At 42.6% G+C, this 22,929-nt stretch overlaps 1 protein-coding gene across 2 annotated transcripts in view; it reads right to left on the minus strand.

Annotated features, from left to right (window-relative positions):
• UBE2D3 (ubiquitin conjugating enzyme E2 D3) overlaps positions 1–22,929 on the minus strand; it is a 29,580-nt gene extending 6,651 nt beyond the window's left edge. The window contains exons 1-5 of one of the 2 annotated variants that reach the window (XM_075285980.1): positions 22,532–22,929; positions 8,185–8,248; positions 7,259–7,290; positions 4,116–4,193; positions 982–1,087 (exon numbers count right to left, since the gene is read on the minus strand). In XM_075285980.1, the coding sequence (XP_075142081.1) occupies positions 982–1,087; positions 4,116–4,193; positions 7,259–7,290; positions 8,185–8,248; positions 22,532–22,555 (304 nt within the window). In that variant the 5' untranslated portion in view covers positions 22,556–22,929. The remainder of the gene's footprint in view (positions 1–981; positions 1,088–4,115; positions 4,194–7,258; positions 7,291–8,184; positions 8,249–22,531) is intronic. The other variant, XM_075285989.1, reaches the window with a different exon arrangement.

The raw sequence follows: 22,929 nt of genomic DNA on the forward strand, positions 1-22,929 counted from the left end.
TACATCTAAAAACATCCCACATACACACATGAAAGATGTTTACCATAAATACAGATTAACTGAAATTTCAAGGGACCTATAAGTGGCCCTATGGAAAGTCAAAATTAAAGTCCAGGTCACAAGTTACAGAAAAGCTGCAAGTTTTGCTGTGGTTTATGTGACACATGGACAAGAGACCAATACAAAATATAAAAGGAAACCTGTATACTTCATTTTACCGATCAAAAAAAACAAAACAAAAAACACTAAACAAAAACCACACATCATAGCTTTGTTGCAAAGTGTGGCCACTGCTTAAAAGGCTTTTGGGTTCCCTGGAGTAATTTTGATACTGAAAGCCTATTCTTAGAATACAATTAGGGGACGTTCCAATGTAGGAATTTGACACAGTTTTGTGGCAGAATCTGCCTCAAACCAGGCTCCCATTTATTTGATTGGGAAGCAGGGAATGTATTTATTTATTTAAAGCCTGCAGCAAAAAAATACCATCCTGCTTGTTCAGGCAGATTCCACCTGAGAACTAACACTGAAAGGGATGAGAGGGTGAAAATACATCTTTTCTGTCAGGGTGGAATTTGGAATCTGGACCTGCCCAATAAGGGCAAAAGAGTGGCCCTCCTCTCCAATTCCGCTTCAAAATCCAAGTGGGTTTTTGTAAAGCAGGAAACAAACTTTTTTGCTTGTCAAAATCCTATGTGTGAACACCCCCTTAGAGAAGACGGAGCCAGATGTAAGAGAGGCAGTACCATTATAGTGGATGTGCTGAAGCACTACAGTTCTGCTACTATTCCCTTGAATGGGGTGAACTACTATGCAGTATGCCCGCTATAAAAGGAACAGTCTTGCTTCAGACCACTAATAACTGATCCTGAGGATACGGACTGGTCTGTGGACCAGAAAACAACTTCAGCAGGGCTCCCATATGACACTTGTGTGTACAGTTCAACTACTAAAAATTTACAAGATAATAGCAAAACTCACCCTTAGAAATAGTTAAAGCTGGGGACCACTGTGATCTGAGAATGTCAAGACAAATGCTGCCATTGCTGTTAATATTTGGATGGTAGATTCTCGTTGTAAACGCAACCTAGTAAAGTAAAATGTAAAAATAAGTGCAATCCAAAATATAAAAGTACATTGGTTATTCTGAAGCTACTTTAAAGAGAATCTCTGTTACCAGACCCCAGAATATCAACCTGACACCAAAGACAGGTAGGTTAGGGTCAACTGGAATCAAAACAGGTTTTCTTTTATGATCATCTTTGGAGCATTGAGGGCTTCGCTTTTGCTCCAGAGAGGTAAGTGGCAAGATAACGTAAGGTAAGAACTCATTGCTCAAAAAAACATTTGCTTGCATATGGACAAAAAATACTGATACCTCGGCAATGGAAACTGCAATTCACAAAGTGGAACACAGTTTGCAGTTTACAAAAGTCAATATCCCTGTACAAGCAAGCTTACATTTTAAGTCTCAAAAGTAGAAAAGTAAGTTTTTCTTGCTTCTGAGAGCTGCAAATGAAATACACTAAAGGCCCCGTTCACAAGGGGCACAGTATGGCGTATTTTGGCTCCGATTCTGCCATGTCCGAATAGGGCCAAAATGCGCCTGCTACAACTTCCCGCTCCGGAGTAGACCCAAATGAATGGGCCTAGTCCAGAGGGTGCTGCCGAGAGGCGGACGCCAGGCCTGAATCAGCTGCAGAATCCGCCTGAAGAAAGGGCCGCTAGTGGTCTACATAGACCTCCATTGTGAAGGGGCGGATTATGATGTGGATTGTGCGCCAAAATCTGTCCTCTTTCCCCATGGGAACGAACTCAAGAGTTGTCCACCTTCATTCCAACAAGACAACTGTTTAATAACGTTGCATTTTTCAATATATGTATTAGCACCTCAGTTTTCTAGCTCTACTTGCTGTCATTTACTCCGCCAACTCCCAGTGAATAGAAATTGGTGCACCACATGACCGTGGACTGATCTTTTATCGTGTTGAGCGGATAGTATTCGAATCCTAGATTTGAATACCTCAGCCCCCATAGGAATGCATGGGAGAGACCACTGTGAAGGGGTTAAGCGCCGGCCTGGTTCAATGCATTCCTATGGAAAACGAGGTAATCGAAACTAGGATTCGAATACTATTCGTTCAACACTAATCTTTAACACTGGTGAGCAGAATGGATGACCGCAAGCAGAAATCTAGAAAACTGTGAGGATACAGAAAGTAGAATAAAAATTGTACAACTTTTATTATAACATTTATATCTCAATATTGGTCCGAAAATGGCCAATCCCTTTAATATTTTTAAGCAACTTGATTTTCTGAACTTTTTCCCACTATACCACAACTGCAGGATCTCCACATTTAATTGTGGGCATTACTGCAAGATCTCCTGCAAGACATCTGACATCGGCCATTTAACCCTGTATTTGTGGCAGTACCCCAGGCCTACCAATGACAAATTTTATTAAAAAGAGTTTCCTCATCTCAGTATTTCAGCTGCCGTCCTTTCCCCTCCACTTGCTGGTCTTCAAGACAGTGCAGCACAGAGCTGTGCTTGTAGAAAGCTGCAGTTATCCCTTGACTTATAGCCAAAGATAAGGTGCTACTCTAGAAGCTTTGCTGGTGCTCATTTTAAGGGATCTGCAACTGACAACCATATGCAGAGACGGAGAGAACATGGGAGCAGGGACTGGGTCTTCATCCTGAGGAGAACAAGTCTAACCTAGGCTACCGGCTGTAAAAACTGAGAAGAGAATTTTGCTGCATTTGAGGAGAGCAAGATAAAGCAATGCCTTGGGTAACACGCTTCAGTTCTCTTAAGTACTATCATGGTGTCTATCATACACATATTAGGATAGACACCATGATAGTACTTAAGGGTTAAGCTACAAATCTTAATATGATCCTTGTAGAGGGAAACCCCTTTAAACCCCATGTCAGCAGAACTTAACCTCTAGTGATTTTTAACAGCCTGCAAATACTATCATATAAGCAATCTTGGAAATAACCTAACAAAAAATTATTTAAAAAATACATTCATCTAAACACACATATAGACAACTTCACATGTTATAATCGCCCCTTTTTCTAGCTTACAAATAAACAAAATTAAACTCTACATCTCCATTCTATAAAAATTTTAATAAAATTATCCGTCACCACCATTGCTACACGTGTGGCCCTGAACATACGTCAAATTGAAGAAAATCATTTATACAGCTATGTTGGCATAAAAATAAGCTGTTAGGTTCTTAGATGGAAGCAGTTGTACCACTAGTTACTATGCCACTTTTGATAAATAGACTGTCGAATAGCAGAAGCTGCTTGTTTTGCTCATGTCAGGGATTTTTGTTGGCAGGAAGGTGTTGGAAATTTATTTAAAGTCATGTCATATCTTCTGTCATTAAGCAAGGTTTTTAGTGACGCTTTCCATCTGACCCTATGAACAGAATTATATATCAATCTTCTCACCTCAGACTCCGCTCCTCTTAGACACTCATTCTGATGATCTCGGTTCCAGCACTCGAAATTTGTCTGCAGCCCTACCTAGGAACTGACTAGTCGAATGAAGGAGGAAGATGTCAAGTATTAAATGCTGGCAATTATCAGGACACTGGGCACCAAGTTGATCGCTTTGGAATTGCACAGTTGGGCAGATATTTCAGGAACCCTCATTGCACGTTCTGGCAGTGCGAGCAGCCTACTCTGCCATTAGAGTCAGAACACTGTTGGGTGTGGGGCTTCTGCAGAACTGAACCTCTATGAAAGTCAATGTAACAATTCTGTTCAAAAAAAGAACCATGAGGAGCACAAAGTGCAGGGAATAAACTTGCTTTTACAAGCATTGCTACGACATCTAGATTGAAGTGAGATTGCGTCCTCAGCTGTTCATTCAGGAAGTAAAGCAGACTTTTGTACTTCATCTATTGAATACATCAGCCTGAAACCGGCTTACAACAGTGACACCTGTAAAATCCCAGGTCTAAGTAGAATTACTAGACAGCAAAGCCACATTGCTATGAACTAGTATTTTATGCTGACTTTGGTCAGATGTCTTTTCCCTTGTCACATGGTTCTGAAGGTTTAAAAGGAAAAAAAAAAGTCAAAAGCACTTACTTTGGGAGGTTTGAAGGGGTAGTCTGTTGGAAAATGGATAGTCAAGAAAAAAACACCACCTTGATATGGACTGTCATTCTGTCAAGAGAAAAACTTTAGTTAGCATTTTGATAAAACTAATTGTTATATAGACTAACCAATATTATCTCTCTATAGTATGCACACAAATATTGTACTGTGCAAATGTTTTATGCAGGTGTGAAGAAGCAATATATTTTTGAACGAATACTACTAATAATATCCAAATGGCTGATTTGGATTTTTTTGCTCAAACTTGACTCATGCATCTTCTTGCTGAGGTCACTGCCCCAAAAACAACATCTGGGTGTGGAAATCTGTTGTCTAGACAACCAAGAGCCCACACACTGTACAGCGCAATAGGCGCTGCTGTGGAGAAGGACGTACCTGACTGACAGTAAGGAACGCCCTTCTGACTGTAAAGCGCTACGATACTGGCACCGATAACTCTTTACCCGGGGCACAGATCGGGAAAGAGGATAGTGCGCAGAATTCAGCGCACTGTCAGCTTTCCAGCAGTATATAGAACTGCCTGTGCCCAATCTGATGAAAGGTCCTTTTTAACATTCATATTCTTTTCACATAATTTTTCTGCCAACCTGCCTAAATTTTTTGCACATGACTAAATACAGTATATCAAGAGTACACCGCCCACATTTTTTTAAATTTCATTATATGTTTTCGTGGGACAAATCTGAAGATATGACACTCTAAAGTTGGTGTGCCATAAAAATTAGAGATGAGCGAACACTGTTCGGATCAGCCGTTCCAAACAGCATGCTCCCATAGAAATGAATGGAAGCTGCTGGCACGTACGCTTTGCCGGCAGCTGGTCGCTTTTCTCAGATAGTGGGAAAAAAGCAGCGACAGGCCCCATCTTCCCGCGGCTGACTCAGCCACGGCGTCCGCAGAGTAAGACTTACTCACTCCTGATTAGGCACATTCATTAACCAAAATTTAAGACTTTTGCTGCTCTTTCACACCCGAGACCTTGTAACTAACAAATCACAAGACAACAGAGAGTGAAAATGGTCAATTGGGCAAAATTTGTCTTTGAGGACTCACTTTTGTTGCCAGGGATTTAGATATTAATGTCTATACAAATTTACACTGTTTATACAGGCTGTATAACAGCAGTGTCCCTTTGCTGACGCCGCAACACAGAGCACGAAGACTGGCATGGGCCCACAATCATCGGCATTGGACCATGGAACAGTGGCAGTATGTGGCATGGTCTGATGAATCACAATTCCAGTTGTACAGAGCCGATGGGTGCGAGAGTGCGTGTACCCCATGAAGCCATGGATCCTGCGTGCCAACAGGAACGTGTCCAGGAATGAGGTGGCACCGTCATGGTCTGAGCCATGTTCACATGGTCGCAATTGGGCCCCATTGCTCGATACGTGCAACTTATAGCAGACCATCTGCACCCTTTCTGGTGTTGGCGTTCCATGCCACATGCTGCCAACTACACAGGACCAATTGTGGGCTGCAGTGCAGACTGTGTGGATCAATATCCCTCCACAACTCTTCCAACACCTCACTGAGTCCATGCCTCGTCGTTTTGCTGCAGTTATCAGGGCTCACGGAGGGGGTGACCCGCTATTAACTGTCCATCCAGTACCTTCCCATGACTTTTGGCCACTGAGTGTATGTCACACCACTTTACAGACACTGAGCCCTATATGGGACAGTGAATCTAATACTTCCTGTCTTTGGAGTATGGGAAGAAACCAGAGCGCCCAGAGGAAATCCATAAAACGCAGGGAGAACACCTTGCAGATGTTGTCCATGGCAGGATTCGAACCGAGAGAACCCGCGGCAGCTCTAACCATTGAGCCACCGTGCTATCACACTTCGCCTAATTTCCAATGTAACAAATGAATAAATTCTGGTAGATGCCCTTTAAAATGGGGCAAAAATGCAGAGTATTTTAGCATGGAGGGAGCGCTGTTGCACCATTTAAATTCTGCGCTTGTACATTGATCCAATTCAAACACCCAATTTGTAGAATGACTGCTTTATTAACAAAAACACACAGCTTTTTATTCCTGTGCAAATGAGCAAGGTGATTTGGGGGCATGTTCTGGGACATGTGAGCATCACAATAAGATCTTCCTGTCACTTGATACCCCTTCTAGTAACAAGAACAGAATTTGAGCTTTTCTCTACATCCTCCAAGCAAGGTGAAGATCTTGCTGCAATGGTCAGCCACAAAGCACTCCCAATGGTCAGCCTGACTCTGAATGAAACGAATGGGAGAATTGGGAGGCTTTTTAGGCACATTTTTGCCTCAAAAATTCACCTTCCAAAAACTGAAGTTTTCATGCAGTTTAACAAGCTCTGGTAATAAATACTTTGCAAATTTACGTAATTCAGATGAGACCAAAAAATTTTACATGCAAAAATCTAGACAAATACTTAACTGGGTTTTGTCATTACACACACCTTCAAGGGAAGGGGAAAAAGTGTCAGATCAATAAGGTCTGACTGCTGGCACCTTCAGTGATCAGAATGGGGGCCTGAAAGTCTGCACTCCATTCACTTCTATAGAACTTCCAGGAAACCAATCCATGCTCCAGATAGCGCCCTAACCTACGTGACTTACTCTTGGCACTGTTTGCTAATAGTCCTACCCCCACCAAAACAAAAACAGGCAGGTGTGGCACAGACCACTGTCTACTGACGTTCGCACTACATTCAGATTGAATAGAATATTGAAGTAGGAGACTTTAGCGGCTGCCTGAACAGCAGAGCATGAAGCTTATAAAGTCTCCATTACCATTCTACAGACCTGCACAGAATCACAGGCATCAGCAGATATACAGGGAGCTCTGTCAAACAAAACTGAATAAGAGTTAAAAAAAAAAAGTTAAATATAATAAAGAATATTTATGTGTATATATCTATACGTATATATTAAATTTATGTCATAACTACTGTGTAGGGAGCAAACAGAAGTGAATGAACCTCCAGCCATTCAACTAGGACATTCACAGTGGAGATGGTTGGACTTTTGACCCCAGTTCATCTCATTGATGGGGTCCCAGCAGCCAGATCGCCAATGATAAGTGTCCATAACGACAAAACCCCCTTAAAACAGGTAAAATCATTTTACTACTTACAGGACCCATAATTGTTGCTTGCCAATGAAACACTAGAAGAGAGGAAAAAAAAAAAAAAAAAAAAAAGTTAAGTACTGGTGTGAAGGTTAAAACTAAACTTACACATTAGACTTTTATAAATCAAATATATTATCCCACAGTTCCCCTTAGATCAGATACACCACAGTATACAGAGTCAACACGGGCCCGCTTTGCACTGGGGCAGATAGTTGGAGGTAGCGTGTCACCACTGCCTGGACTGATCCCATTATTGGCATGATTTTGTGACTCTTATATTGAATTAAGTTTACTTCTATACCCTTTTGGGTCATTGGCGACTCCATGAATGCTCATATAAACACACAATGAGTTGTTATTACCTTGGATTAATTCCTTTAACTAAAATTACTATACATTTTGATATGTATGAATTTAGATAAATTTATTCTGTATTTACACTTATTGGTGCATTATATGAATTTGATATGAATTGTATTTTTGAATATACACACTTGTATTTACAGAAAAAAATTATATGAATTTCTTAAGAGTAACCTAGGGACATATTTGTAGGTTTGTGCATCATTGGAATGAGCCAACAGAAGAGCAGGTGTTATGGCTTTTGCAATTCAGAGACGAAGAAAAAAGTGGAAACCATAAAGGGGAAGTATGATTATTTTACCTGAATCAGGTTTAAAAGATGGACCTATCACCAGGTCTGAAGAGTCCGATAACATACAGTACATCTGAACATTTTGGTGGCGTTAATACAAATTTGGCCAGTCATTCCAAAGATAAAACCCCTTTTATTATAGATTAATGTGGGTCAACACACTAGCCAAATAGCCAATAACACTGTACAACATATAGCTCACAAACACAACCCACAAAAACAAGAAAGCACCACCATTGCAAGATTATGTAAAGTCCATTTTAATAATCCTTACTGTCATCTCCAACTGGGCCTGCAGAACATTGTGCTGGAGGATCACGGGCCAAATCATTCAGTTCCTGAAAGAGAAAATAAAATATGTAGAAAAGGTACAAGAGACTACAAAATTGCAAATTAACTTGGTCTTTCTTTACCTAGGTTACACAATTTAAAGGGAGTCTATCATTGTAAACACATGTTTCTAAAGGCTATTCTAGTCCAACCTCTTTCTCTACCGCTCAGAGCTGTTTGTGAAATATATTGTTTTTGGCAAATAAGTAAACGAAGCGCAGGGAGCGTTCTCCCTGTGCTCTGAGCACCACAGCGTCATACTGTTGATGTCACCTCATGGGCCGTTCCTTCATGCAGATTAGCGCCTCTCGTCACATTCTCTTTACTGCCTATGCAGCCACTTCTGCCTTCAGCGGGATCCAAACCCGGAGCATGTGCTGAAGTCGTGGCTACTTCGGGCTGAGTGTACAGCGCATGCTCCTCTGGTCATCTTTATTATATTCATAAAGGTGTGAACTGCAGAGGCGTGGGATTTGGATCCTGTTGAAGACAGAGGCGGCTGCGTACTCCGTGAAAAGGAGGACGAAGAGCTAAACTGCATAAAGGAATGGCCCAGGAGGTGGCATCAATGGTATAATGCTCTGGTGGAGGAACGCCCCCTGAGCTTCATTTACATATTTGCCAAAAACCATATAAAAAACTGCTGCAAGCAGGAAACAAAGATGTAAGATTAGAATAGCCTTTCTAAAGGCTATCACAATGTGTGCTTATTAAATAAAACAAAAAAAAAAAAAAAAAACAACAACCCAATGATAGACTCTTAAAGGGGTTTTCCCATATCAGCCTTTCAGCCAGGCTATATGCAGTGCCTGCTTCTCACTTCCTGTATTTCTCTCCCTCCCCTTCTGCTGAACGGGACACAGAACACTTCAGCAGGTCAGATAACTTTTTGTTCTGTACAAGAATCTACAGGTTATTTGTGTATTTCCATATTAGAGACAACCGCAATTATCTGATCAGATAGTCCTGCCTGCCAGCAAAAGCAGTGAGTGATGTCACTTGGCCTATAGGTTCCTGGTTACAGCAACAGAGTGTAAACAATGGAGGGGGGGGGGGGGGGGGGGTGAATTCACATATCAAGCAAACAAAGCAGAATTTCTTCAAGCAATACATTTAGGAAAAAGCTTCAATTTACATAAGCTACCAGTACAGATAGGATCAATGAGATGGGACAACCCCTTTAAGACGACAAAAACATGGCATCTCTGTTCTCAAAATGCAACCCATGTAAAGGTATGGTGCATCTGGCATTGTAGCTCAGCTCTAACTAAACTTCTGGACAGCTTGAACTCCTCTTTTTTAGATCGGATAATCGTAATAAAGAATATACAAGTACAAAATGAGAAAAATTACAAGTCCACAACCTCCCTCTATTCCCCCCTTTCCTGCAGTCCCATCACTGTCCATCAAGAGTAATCATGACGTAGGGGAAGGAGGCTGCAGCTCAACACAAGTAGACTTGTAGCCCGAGATAGTCCAGGAATAATGCAGGAGTCAGTGAGGTTGCTTGCCCTCCTAAAGCAAGGAAAGGCACTGAGCAGCAGATCCTGTGATAGTATCACAGCCAGTGTTGCAGAAGACATGTATCCATCTCACACAAATCTCATAAAATAAGGGCCAACATCTAGACCAGGGGTCCTCAAACTGCGGCCCGCCAAGCACTTCTGTCTGGCTCCGCCGACAAGTGTGCATTTATAATGAAGCTCAGGCCAGGCCATGGAGCGCACTTCACTTTACCTATTGGAGGGCACCGCTCCCGATGTCTGTGCGACCTGCTCTGCCTCCGACCCACTGTTTAAAAAGTTTGAGGACCCCTGATCTAGACCATCCAAGTCCTTATACAGGTATCTAGATCACAACTGGTTATCTATAAGGAGGGTTCTGTAGTATTTACTACATCTCTCCAATGAGCTACTAGCAATTTATGGGCCAGGTAGAGAAGTTGTCGGATGGCCAGATGCAAAGTTAGTCACTCTCCTCTAAAGAGGTCTCGAGCAGCTCCACATGTCATGGACACATCAGCCTCATCCACTGAACATCATAGAATTGAGCAGTTCTATATTCCATTTTTTGTATGTGCAGTGTTCTGTGTACCCCGTATATCAAGGAGAATTGGGATATGCGAAGAGCCTCAAAGAAAGATTAAACTCATTTATACAGCCTTACAAACGCAGTGCTACCTGTATCATTGTAAGCTATATATTACCAGTTGACAAATAGGAAGTGGCTCCCGATCCAGACAGTATTGTCAACAGGTGATCTCCGGAAATACAGGTAGAACTGGAGATCCTGAAGTTATATAAAAACAGGAACGCTTCCTTCATTGCAAAGTATTTTTCAAGGTTTTATAATGAAGCCAGAAAGCTGTGTTACGCTTTAAGGCTAAAGGCCTCACATTTCGGAAAACCAGCTTTTTGTTGCAGCTTTTGCTGCAGTTTGAGCCAATGCTAAGAGAGGCTACAAGAGTAATGGGAAAAAGGGAATACTTCTACTGCTCCTTTCTGCTCAACCCACTTCTGGCTTTGGCTCAAAAAACTGCAGTAAAATCTGAAACTAAAATCAAGCTGCTTTTTAAAGTCCTTCCACACATTGCGGAAAAATACATGCTGTGATTACCATTACAACCACATTTCTGGAAAGCAGCATGTCAATTAGACCTAGAAAAACGCAAATGGTTACCCTATACGTATAATGGAAGCAGAAAGTCCACAGAAGAAACCTATGCTGACTTTCTGTGAAAAACTCACAAAAGCCACAATGCATTTCTGTCGTGTTTTCCCCCCAGCTCTTTTGCCAAATGGGGCCTGAGCCTAATATTCCAGGGTTTACACACTGAAGACCTACCTTAGGATCATCAGTATGTGATGAGTGGGGGAGGGGAGGAGCCAACACCATAACAGATCAGCAGGATAACTGAACAACAAGCACAGCACTGCACTTATTGGCCTATGCTTGACACTGCAGCTCATTCTCATTAGAATAAGACCAATGAAAACATCCTTAGATGTAAAAGGCTACAGAACTCATGACCACTGCCAGCCTCTTCAAGCAGCTGATCGGCAATGTCACACCTCAATCTGTGGTGTCACTTTTTTTGGGGGGGAAAAAAGCAACCTTTTTTTTTTTTTTAAAGGATGAATGCTCATCCTTTAAACCCACGCATCAGAAAACCCATATATATATATATGTCATTGTATAGAAAGTGCATACACAGCTTAGTATTAATCACTGTATAGATTATGGGGATAATGTTCCTCCTTAAGGAGAAACCACCTATTAGGTGTGTGGAGACTTATAAAGCCATAGTCGCTCCACTGCAAGGGAACATGGGAAGAATATGCAAATCTGTCTCCCAAGATGTAAACAGGGAGACAGTGCCTCTGTTAAGGAGGAACATTATCCCCATAATCTGGTCTCTCGTTCTCTCTACACTGCGGTGATGAGGTCCAACCAAACCTAAACAGCCGTCCGTAGCTGAGAAATTGACTTGGTAAAAATCCCACATTATGCAGTAAAGGTTCTGGGAAAGTCGGACATGATGTTCAGGGTGCTTCCTATAGAGGGCAGCATAACAGAGGCGCTGTCTCGCTATTTACATCTTGGGAGACAGATTTGCATATTCCTCCCATGTTCACTATATAGAATCACTTTATGATGTACATTGGGAGCTCTTGACAGTGTTTAAACAAATCATAAGTGTATGAGTGCCTAATTTCAAGATAATACTGGGAATTATTAGCTGGTTAGAAAGAAATAGCAAACCCAGGTTTTTTTTTTGGTTTTTTTTGTTTCTTCTCATTTACAGAGTGAAACTTGGTTTGGCCACCAGAGGGAGCACATCCCAAAATGCCAGCAATGCAGAACAACCTGACTCACTGTTGCTGTAATTGTGGGAAGGACACACTCCCTACATGTGATCGCAAATATTCCCCCTCCCATTTTTGGCTTTGTGTGGGGGGAGGATTGGGGAGTCTACTAGTTACCTACCAAAACAATTTGGTGAGTGAAACTAGTTGGCAAATATATGACTGATGTGGGGAGAAGGGGGGGGGGGGAGTATCTGGTGTAAACAAGAACGTCGAAGAAAGGATAAAATCCAGCATAAACCAGGAAGGAGTCATGTAAATTCAGAAGTGAATATAAAATATAGCATTTATTTGTATCAAGATAAAAAGTTTCAACGTAACTGGTGAAATTGACTGTTAACTCAGAGATATGCGTTTCAGGGCTCTCTCGCCCCTTCTTCATGGCATAAGGAATGAGGAAGGGGCAAGCGATCCCTGAAACGCATAGCTCCAGCATGCAAAGGCAATATCACCAGTTACGTTGTAAATTTTTATCCTGATGCCAATAAAAGCTATATTTTATATTCACTTCTGAATTGACGTGGATCCTTCCTGGTTGACGCTGGATTTTATCCTTTCTTCAATTTCATCGCTTATTTGAGTCCTACAGCAGTCTGTGCTTCCCAGGCTTGTGGATTTCCTTATCATGGACACGGGGAGCTGAAGATTATACTTTGTTACATCAATTAAACAAGAACGGCACCTGGGAAATCTGCACGATAGTGAAATATTAAAGGGATTCTATCATTAATGTCAGTGGTTTTGAGATGAGACATTCCTAGGTAGCCTTTAAAAAGGCTATTCTACTACCATTTTTTCGATTCTCCCTGCGTTTCGTTGTAATTTTTTAATACTGTTAAGTTTTTATTATAAGTTTACTTTCATAGGCAGTTAATCACTAAGATCTCTCCTCTAAACTACGGCTGTCAACTCTTTATGCAGCATGAGGTTTGGCCTGTGGACTACAGCCAACGTACAATACACAAACTACTAGCCATCAAAAAGCACCATGAAGATAACATAAGAACTTTAACACCTTGCTGAGCAGGTGCCATAAGAGCCAGCTAACAGCCGTGACAGCAATGCCCATGAGCAGACTTTACATGGAAGAGACCTGCAATGTCTACAAATGCCACTACATTTTGTACGCCAAGTAAACAGCACAGAACCCAACATGTGAACATTAGGACAGGTGATGCTCTGGAGGACCTAATCTGAAAGGTCCCACGTGAAAGACCATCAACACCTCTCTGTTTCCACTGGCAGCTAGGTCTATGGCCAATATCTGATTGGAAAGGTTGCAGACAGTCAACTGAGTGCTTGAACTGATATTGATGAACTATGTTAAGGACAAGTCTCGTTTTATTGTGTCGTCCCCAACACGTTGTACTTGTAAACCTTCTAACTCCCAAAAGTAATTCACAAGCAATTAAAAGACTGCCAGATTACATGCCATACAAAACAAAGCAGAGATATGTGCACTAGTGTCTATTCATTTTAATGCCTCAATAAAACAGACAGAAGCTCCTTTGGAACTGCCATAAAATGTCTTAAATCAAAATATCCCTTTAAATGCATGAGTTTTGGACTTATGAGTTGACAATGGCACAACACAATGAAGACCCGTCACACACACAGACCAAATTATAAAGGGTCAATATCACTGTACACATTTTTAGTCAGCTGAAATGACGGGATTTCAGTTATTGATCAGTTATTTAAAGGCTGCAAATGAAGAGTTTTTGAAGAAAATATCAATGTCGAACAGTAAAATGTTGATGTACCCCCTTACACAGAACTGCCTTGTTGCGTGCTCATGTACATGTAAACGTTTGGATGACATAATTGTATTATGCTTTTAGCTTACGATCAACTATATGGCTTTAGAAACAAATAAAGGTAAAAACCTCAGCCGGGTGAACATGCCTGAACATCAGCCTCAGCCTGACAGGGCACAAACTAATGTAATATGCAGATAAAATGTATTCCAGAAGACTACTTTGTCTCCCCAACTCTCAAATTCTTAGGCCTCATTCCCACGGAGTAACGCGCCGCTCATTTAGACACGTAAACACGTGTCAGAGCGAGGCGCTTCAAAACAGATCCCATTGATTTCAATGGGTACCGGCTTGCGCACGCTACACATTGAAATCAATGTGAGGCTTTATAACCCATTGATTTCAATGGGTAGCGCGCGAAAGCCCGCTCAGCAGTGTCCGTGGCCATTGTCTGTATAAGATTTTAGCAATGGACACTAGCTGGTCCGTTTGCAATTTCCATTCATTTCAATGGGATTTTATCTTGTCTCCTTTAGTGTCTGTTTACAACCATGTCAGTTTTTTCAAGCAAACAAAAAAAATCCTACACGCAGAACTTTTCTGTCTGTTTTTTTTAACATTGAAGTCTATGGACAACAGTCATATAACGGACAGTAACTGATAGCCATCAGTTACTGTCCGTTTGTGTGTTATGAGGAGTGTTTTTGTTTTTTTTAAATGGACACCTTCTGAGCGGACACCAACAGTAGAGGGAACCCTAAGCAGGGACTCCTAGCATCATTTATAACTATAATGCTAGGAGTCAGTGACCCAACATGGTGCACAGGCTGAGAAATGGAGAACTCGGACAATGACATCTAAACCTTGACAGTGTGAAAGCAGCCTAAGGCAACATACACGAAGCAAGTGTCGCAGGGCCATGATTAAAGGGGCTCTATCAGCAAAATTATGCTGTATGAGCCCCACATATGCGTGAATAGCCATTAAAAAGGCTATTCAGGCACCGGTAATCTAATTTTAAACCCCCGTCCCATGTTCAAATAAATCTATAAAAACATATGTAAATCATACCTTTGCATGCATGGTGGGCGGTCATGCATGATCCGACGTCATCTTCGGTCCCGCCTTCCTCTCCTTTCTTCTTCCAGCGATGTCCTCCTGTCCTGGCTCTTCTCCGCCTTCATCTTCTGTTCTTCCGGCAGGTTGCGTTCAATTCCTGACTTAATTTTTGTTGTAGTTCTAAGTATCCCTTAGAACTACGTGAGCATGAGTGGTACGCTCGTGAAATTCTTCACTCCGGAAGAAAAGAAGATGAAGGCGGAGAAGAGCCAGGACAAGAGGACATTGCTGGAAGAAGAAAGAAGAGAAAAGCAGGACCGAAGATGACGTCAGATCGTGCACAACCGCCCAGCGTGCATGCAAAGGTATGATTTACCTATATGTTTTTATAGATTTATTTGAAAACGAGAGCGGGGTTTAAAATAAGATTACCGGTGCCTGAATAGCCTTTTTAAAGGCTATTCACGCATATGTGGGGCTCATACAGCATAATTTTGCTGATAGAGCCCTTTAATTAGCACAAGGATGACATGGCCCCATTCTCTGAAATCATGGGCCACAAAGCTGACAGGCCCCGAGTTTTGTCCCAGCTTATGACCCCATACACAGGACCATAAAAATGAACGGGCCAGTGTGCTAGTCATGGAAAACACAGCAGGTACTCAGTCATGTGCATAAGGCCTCAACGATAGAATAAAGACTTTAGAGAAAATATATAATCTGACCCGAATATAAGCCGAGGCCCCTAATTTTACCACAAAAAACTGGGAAAACTTATTGACTCGAGTATAAGCCTAGGGAGGGGGGGGGGGGGGGGGAATGCAGCAGCTACTGGGAAATTTCAAAAATTAAAATGGTCGGAGTTTTTGGGCGCAGTAGATGCTGGGAAAGGGGAGAGGGTGTTTTGGTTGTCTGTCTGCCCCTTCCCTGAGCTTGAGGACTCCCCCCCCCCCCCCCCCCCCCACTTGGAATTCAGTCTGGCTGAATATAGGGTATCTGCAGTGCTCCCAATAACCCCTCCCCACAGAACAGGAACACTGCAGATCCCCTATATTCAGTAGACCGGGCACTTTCAGACACAGGGATACCTAATGTGTATGTGTTTCAGTCATTTTCTACTTTTATATGTATTCTAGGGAAAGGAGTGATTTAGAACTTTTATTCTTGAATCTTTTTATATTTTTTTCCCCACTATTTTATGGGAAATTCTATACATTGATAAAAAAAAATTTTGACTCGAGTAAGCAGAGGGGGGCTTTTTCAGCACAAAAACTGCGTTGAAAAATTTGGCTTATACTCGATATATATATATATATATATATATATATATATATATATATATGTGTGTTCTTGTATTCTATAGATACTTCCTAATTTGAAAGTGTGTGTGTGTGTGTGGGGGGGGGGGTGTTGTGGGGCACAATGGGCAGATTTAGTTGGCTATAGCAACCGGATAGAAAATAAAAGCTGTACTGTGATTGGTTCCTGCACATAGGACCGATGGGGGGGGGGATTATAAAAATAGCAAATCAAAGTCACGATTGAGCATTTTAGGTAGACCACTAATGTTAGGCCACTCCTCTTTATGTGCCACACTATGCATAACCAACCAGATTGATAGCTTATAGTTAGTGACATACCCTTTAGCAAAGAGACATGATTATGTGAAAAAATTGATGTAGCTCGTTCATGATGATTGAGCGGATTTTTTTTTTGATTTTTTTTTTTTTATACTGGACTATCCTTTTAAGCCTAAAACATTCTGTAACTTAGTTTCCTATAGAAAAAACAAACCCAATGCCTAGGGCAGACCCTATTCATTTGTATGTGAGAATTTTCTGGCACACTGTGATCTAGACAGAGGTTGTTGCGTAGAAGGGGGGAGTACATAAGCCATTAGGTTTTCTACTGTGACTGGTGGACTCTTGGTCTTATCTCATACACATGATAGCTGTGATCAGTGAGCTGATAAGGGAGGGCTACAGAAAACAGGAAGTCTTAGCATATTGTATGGCCTAAGGCCCCACCCCCAATGAAAATCCATGCCTCCAGTGAAGATGTATGCAAATGAACAGTCTGAAGCACTGAGGGTAGCTCACTACTCCACACTGCACTAATAGAGCAGCAATGGACACAGGGCCAGGCAAGATTTCAGAATAGCTCCATGGCCCGGTCGTGCAAAAAAGGGATGGAGGGTATATACAGAGCAATGTGAAGAGTAGCAGCTTGGAACAAGAGGGACGCTCTTGGTGTCTGAGTGCACATTTGCATAATGTGAAATAAATTCATATTTCAGCAATGGAAGCATGAATTTTGAAGGGGAAAAAAAGGAGTTACTTAGGGGAGGGGAGAAGAAAAAAAAAACAACTAACCACAACACTCACCTGTCCCTGATGTTCCAGTGTCATCTCAGGGCAGGCTAGTCCAGTCAGCTGCCTTTTTGTTTGGGAATTTCTGGCCAGCTGAGACGTTCCATATTCCTTCCTCTAAGGCAGCTGACTGGTCTTAGTGGTCACGTGACTGGCCAATCAGCAGGGACATCACAGGTAGTGACGTCTCCGGTTCCCTTCTTGAGCCTGCTGATTGGCCTCAGCTATCATGTGGGGTGGATACTTCTTCTAGAAGACAACAATGAAGCTGCAAAACTGGACCACGCAAGGAGGACAGGCAAGCATGGTTCTCTGTCACCTCCCCTAGTCTAAAAGATTTTAGGTAGGACAACCCCTTTAAGAGGTTGCCAGAAAGACATTGCAAGGCCAAAGATGCAGTATGGTACACCACCAGCAACAGGGATTTTTTTGTAATTAGTCAGAGGGCATGTTATAGAGCAGACTGATGTATAGGATAGGAAAGTGATTCAATATAACTTTGCATTTATTTTATTTCTTCTTTCTATGGGTAGGAGTAGTAACTAAGTCATGTGGGCAGTCCCTAAAGTGAATGACACCCTTCCTTCTATGACTTTGCATGACTGTGCAGATCCTACAGTACATGCAGATCACACAGCATGTTCATGGTGACTAGTTACCTTTAAGCTAAGGCCACATAGCGGACCACTGCAAAGAAGTGATGCGGGGAAATACCAGGGAGGAAACATCACAGTTTTTCTTGCATTACTTTTCACAGAAAGTCCCCAGATGGTTTTCTCTGCGGAATTTCTGTTTCTCTTATACCTATAGGGTAACTGCCTGTATTGGTGCCGTTACAGATATCTCTTCACTGTCAGAAGGGCAGCTAGACTGTCAGGAACGCCCTTCTGACACTGAAGAGATATCAGTAACGGCACTGATATCTCTTGCCCTAAAGCACACAACGGGAAAACAAACAGTGCACTGAATTTGGCGCAGTGTCGGCTTTCTAGCGGTATATAAAACCGCATGTGCCTCAGGACATGAAAGGTCCTCTTTAAATGATAGATCAGTATTATAATGCTAAGAAGCTGCTATTTCAAAGGCGTTTTCACATAAACATGGTCACATTTAAAATTGTAAAAAAAATAATAAAAAGAAACAGTCTGTCATGATTGGTTGCCAATGAATACTACCATGATACAGGAACTCATACACTGGAACCCAACCATGATTTCCTTATTGTGGCCGGGTTATCTTCTCATAGAAATCTTGATCCTGCCTGATAACCTGCTTACATTAAGGACATCAAGCCAGACTATCGAAAGTTCTTGTATTCATAGTCGCATCCACTGGCAACCGATCAAGACAACATACTATCAACCCTAAAGGCTCGTTCACACGAGGGGGCAGGATTTTGGCGCTGAATACACCCCATCACACTAGAGGTTTATGCAGACCGCTAGCTTCCTTTTTTCTGTGAGCGGTATGTTCCCACTAACAGAAAGTAGAAGCGAGCTGCCCTTTCTTCATGCAAGGTGTCCGCCTCGCAGCAGCACCCTCTGGACCAGACACATTTATTTGGGCCTACTCCGGAGCGGGAAGCCGCGACTGGTGCATTTTGGTCCTATTCAGACACAGCTTCCCGCGTCAAAATCAGGATCAAAATACGCCATCCTGTGCCCTGTGTGAACTAGCCCTAAGAGAATCAGAGAAAATCTTTAAAATTCAGCAAAATGGTTTATATATATTTGCAAAAATGTTTCACTTAATTGTCTACAAACCTAAATATGGTTATGTTTGTAGGAGCACCCCTTTAAGCAGAAAAGTCATTACTATAACTAGCATAAATAGCAAATTGGAAGGGGGGGGGGGCATTTTAGGGTATTCACTGAGAAATATAAAAAAAATACTTATAGGGTCCCTTCACACAGAGTTTACGCTCTGTGTATTCTGTATGTTTTACACATGTAACGCAAGTCTTTTTGCGCGTGTTATACGAACATGCCATTGAACTCAATGGCAAACTACATTTTACACGTGTATTTTTTTACATGTGTAAAGCGTACAGAATACACGGAGCGTAAACTCCATGTGAAGGGGCCCTATAAGTATTCTTTTAATATTTCTCATTCCTTTCAAGCCACTCTTAACTTTGGCTCAAAAGACTGCATCAAAACATACAAAAAAAAACAAAAAAACCCCAGAAGTTGACAGAACTAAAGTCACCAGGTTTGCTGCCTTAAATCCTACCAACATAAGGACATGCTGCAGGTTTAAGCGCCCCAAATATGCCTGGTTTGCTTTCACCACCTTTCCCTAAACTGTACCACCAATTCAGCCTAGGATTTGACATTCTTTTTACAACCCTTTCAAAAATGGGACTTTCAGGAGAAAGAAAAAAAAAGTTAAAAAAAAAAAAAATCAAAAAAATCAAATGGGTCACTGTACTTAGCAATACCAACTTCAGTTTAGCCATAGGTCGGGTGACTGCTTACATTGTATAAGCTACAGAAAGGGATATGAATAAACACAACTGGACCTTTACCTGTAGAAGTAGATAGCCAGCATAACGTCTGTTTACATGTGCAGTGTGGACTCCGTTAAATGCTGGGGGTGGGGTGAATGGTACAGTATGCTACACTTTCTATCCCCAATTAAGATGACAAGACATCTGACAGTCAATGTCAATGACACATAATGGATGCAACACCATCAATTTCATTTCAGAGATATGAATAGAACCTTATTTGCAAACCTCAAAGGTGGCGAAATAGCCACTCCTGATTTTGCTTACTGATAAGTGAACAAGGGCTTATTTTAATGGACCTCACTGACTGATGAGGCCACATCAGATACGTACCATTATGGTCATCTCAAAATCTATTCATATCCAAGATGTACATTCCTTATAATGCTATACGGTGACTTTTGGCCACAAGCAAAGATTAGCGTTGAATTGCGACGCCCTCACTAATAGAATTGAATGAAGTTGCACTGTAACCTCAAAGGTGCTGCTACTTCTAGTTAAGACATTGAGCATTATTGGATTGTTTCTGCAGTTAGAAATCCAATGGCAGCGGACTCAGGGTCACAATGAGAGACCAGTCGCTTACATTAGCGAGGGAGTTGTAGGGCTAAGTCACTGTGGCCCTAGCCTAAGGGTGGAGCCACACAATCTACTTGACCCGAGTATTACCACAACCAGTCCCTGAGATGCCGCTAATTACACTTTAGTAAATTAAGCTGATTCATTTAAGCTGTATATCATTAGACAGTTTTTATTTACTGTAAGTGGAAGCACCGGCTGACCAGGAACTGAATGAAGGTACAGCCACATTACGTACATAATGTAACTCCACCCTACAGATGCTATGACAATCGCTAGAAAGGAAACTGCTCAAGGATGCTGTCACTTTTGCGTTTTACAAAATACTTAATAGAAATTTGGGCTGTCAATTTACAAATTGCTAGATCGTAAAGGTAAAGTTAAACCTGAAGGACTACCCTTCCCACCAATAAAAAAAAAAAAAACCCCATCAGAAACTGAGAAAATTATAAGGAGCAACAGCTGTCCAATGGGTAGCAATGTTGTCTTGTAGCACTACATCCAACTGAGGACAATATCTGCATAGAGTTTGTACAGTCTCTCCAAGTTTACGTTAAGTTCTCCCCTCCAGTGAAATTACTGATAGTTGGCTTGGAATTGGTGAGCCCCAATGGGAACAGGGGGTCGATAAACAGCGCTATGGCATATGTTGACATTACATTCAGTAAGGCTAGGTTTACACTAGTGCTTGGTCTCCATTGGGGGGTCTCGTCCCCTATTCTGCTTGAAAAACACGGAGAGAAGTTGTGCAAGCAGGACTTCTCTCCTTATTTTTCAGGTGGACCTCAGGCTATGGGGTCCGTAGGTAATCGCTTTTTTAAGCGGATTAGATTTCTGTTCTTCAGCCTCCCAGCGGACCTGAAGGGAAAGCCGAACGTTAGTGTGAACCTAGCAAAAGAAACCTGTCACTGACTTGTCCCTTAAGAACAGAAGCCATGACAAGCCTGACCAAATCTTAAAGACGGTACGACCCTTTTACACTTAAAGACCAGTAATTTAACGTAAACTCCACTTACTGCAGTCATTGAACACCTGCCGTCATTTTAATGGAAGTTTCATCATCGCATGTATATACTGTCAGGTGAGCAACATTTAGTGTGATTATATATATATATATATACACACACGCTAATGTCTTCAATAAGTCACTGTAACTAAGCTGGCATGATCATAGTCAACTCCGAGACCACTAGACCTTCAATAGGCTTCTAGAACTTATCAGGAGTCAGTCTGACCAGTGGCAGGATTTGGCATCTGGTCTCCTAAGTATTTGAGTAGTTTCAGAAGCACATTTTTTTCTATCCATATCACCCTGAGAAATGTGTATTTCAGATAATGGATTCAATAGGCTTGTCAGGAAGTGGAGAACAAGCAGCACAAAGGAGGAAGTATGGTATTTGTATATACGTAACAGATACTGAGGAGTACAAAGGCTGGAGTCTATAGCCCCGCACTATCCGGCCGTGCTAGTGAGAACACGGAGCAGCGCACTTAGGCCTGGATGACTAGTGATCGGCAAAGTGAAAGCAGCCGCCGCCGCGTGACCAGCAGTTCTAGAAGGCGAATGCACCTGAGGCCTGTGTGGCCGGTCACATGTGCGGACAGACGGGCCACCAATGTCACTGCCATGTAGACAGCGCCCGCCACAGGCCTTACCCCACTGACATGTCTGACTAGATGTGGATGGGCACTGATAGTGTTACACATAGCGCTGTGTGCGGCAACAACACAGAGGCAGCGCCGCCATCTTATACTGCGGGATCAGCCATGGGAGGGAACAGCCGTGCCAGCGATGTACGAGGCGATACTTCAGCCCGAACACGATGGGTACGGATTCACAGCCACCGATAGCACATCCACACACAGAGCCAGCCCACCATGGGGTAACGACCACCGCGGGTGGGGGATGGGAAGCCCAATCACCTCAGCCCACAGCCTGAGCGCCCCGCCGTACATACCGCCAGCCTCGGATGTCCGCGCCGTCACACACTGCCATCATGTCTGCCCATCCAGGGAGAGAAGGCAGGATGACCCGGCGGGTGTGTGGTGTTGCGCAGGGCGGATATCAGTAGAGGCCCGAGGCTGGCTGCCGCCTCCATTGTAGTATGACATACGTACAGTCAGTGTAGTTACATAGTCGGCGCTCCCTCACCTTGTGAATCCGCTTCAGCGCCATGATGCTCTCGCTGCTGCCGGTGCCGGGCGGGTATTCGGGCGAGTTGGGCGGAGAAGGAGAGAGCCGAGGAAGAGGCGGAGAAAGAGGAGGTGGTGGTGGTGCCCCCCTACAATATCCGGGACACGCTACAACCCGGAGCCGCCCACACACGTCGCAGGGGGTGATGAAGGCGGGTGTCACAACCAGCTAACCCGCCGACGTTTTTTTTTTTCTTTTTTTAATTCAGTTTCGCCCCTCCCCCTTAATAGGTCTCTGTCCTCAGCTCGTTGCGAGCACCTTCGGGCTGGCCCGGCCACGCACACCTATACGTCACTAGCTGAGCTGCGGCTCTAGCTATGTAGCGCGCTCTCTTCCTTTTCACGCAAGACACGCCC

Source organism: Leptodactylus fuscus, chromosome 1 (genome assembly GCF_031893055.1).
Source record: "Leptodactylus fuscus isolate aLepFus1 chromosome 1, aLepFus1.hap2, whole genome shotgun sequence".
NCBI lineage: Eukaryota > Metazoa > Chordata > Amphibia > Anura > Leptodactylidae > Leptodactylus > Leptodactylus fuscus.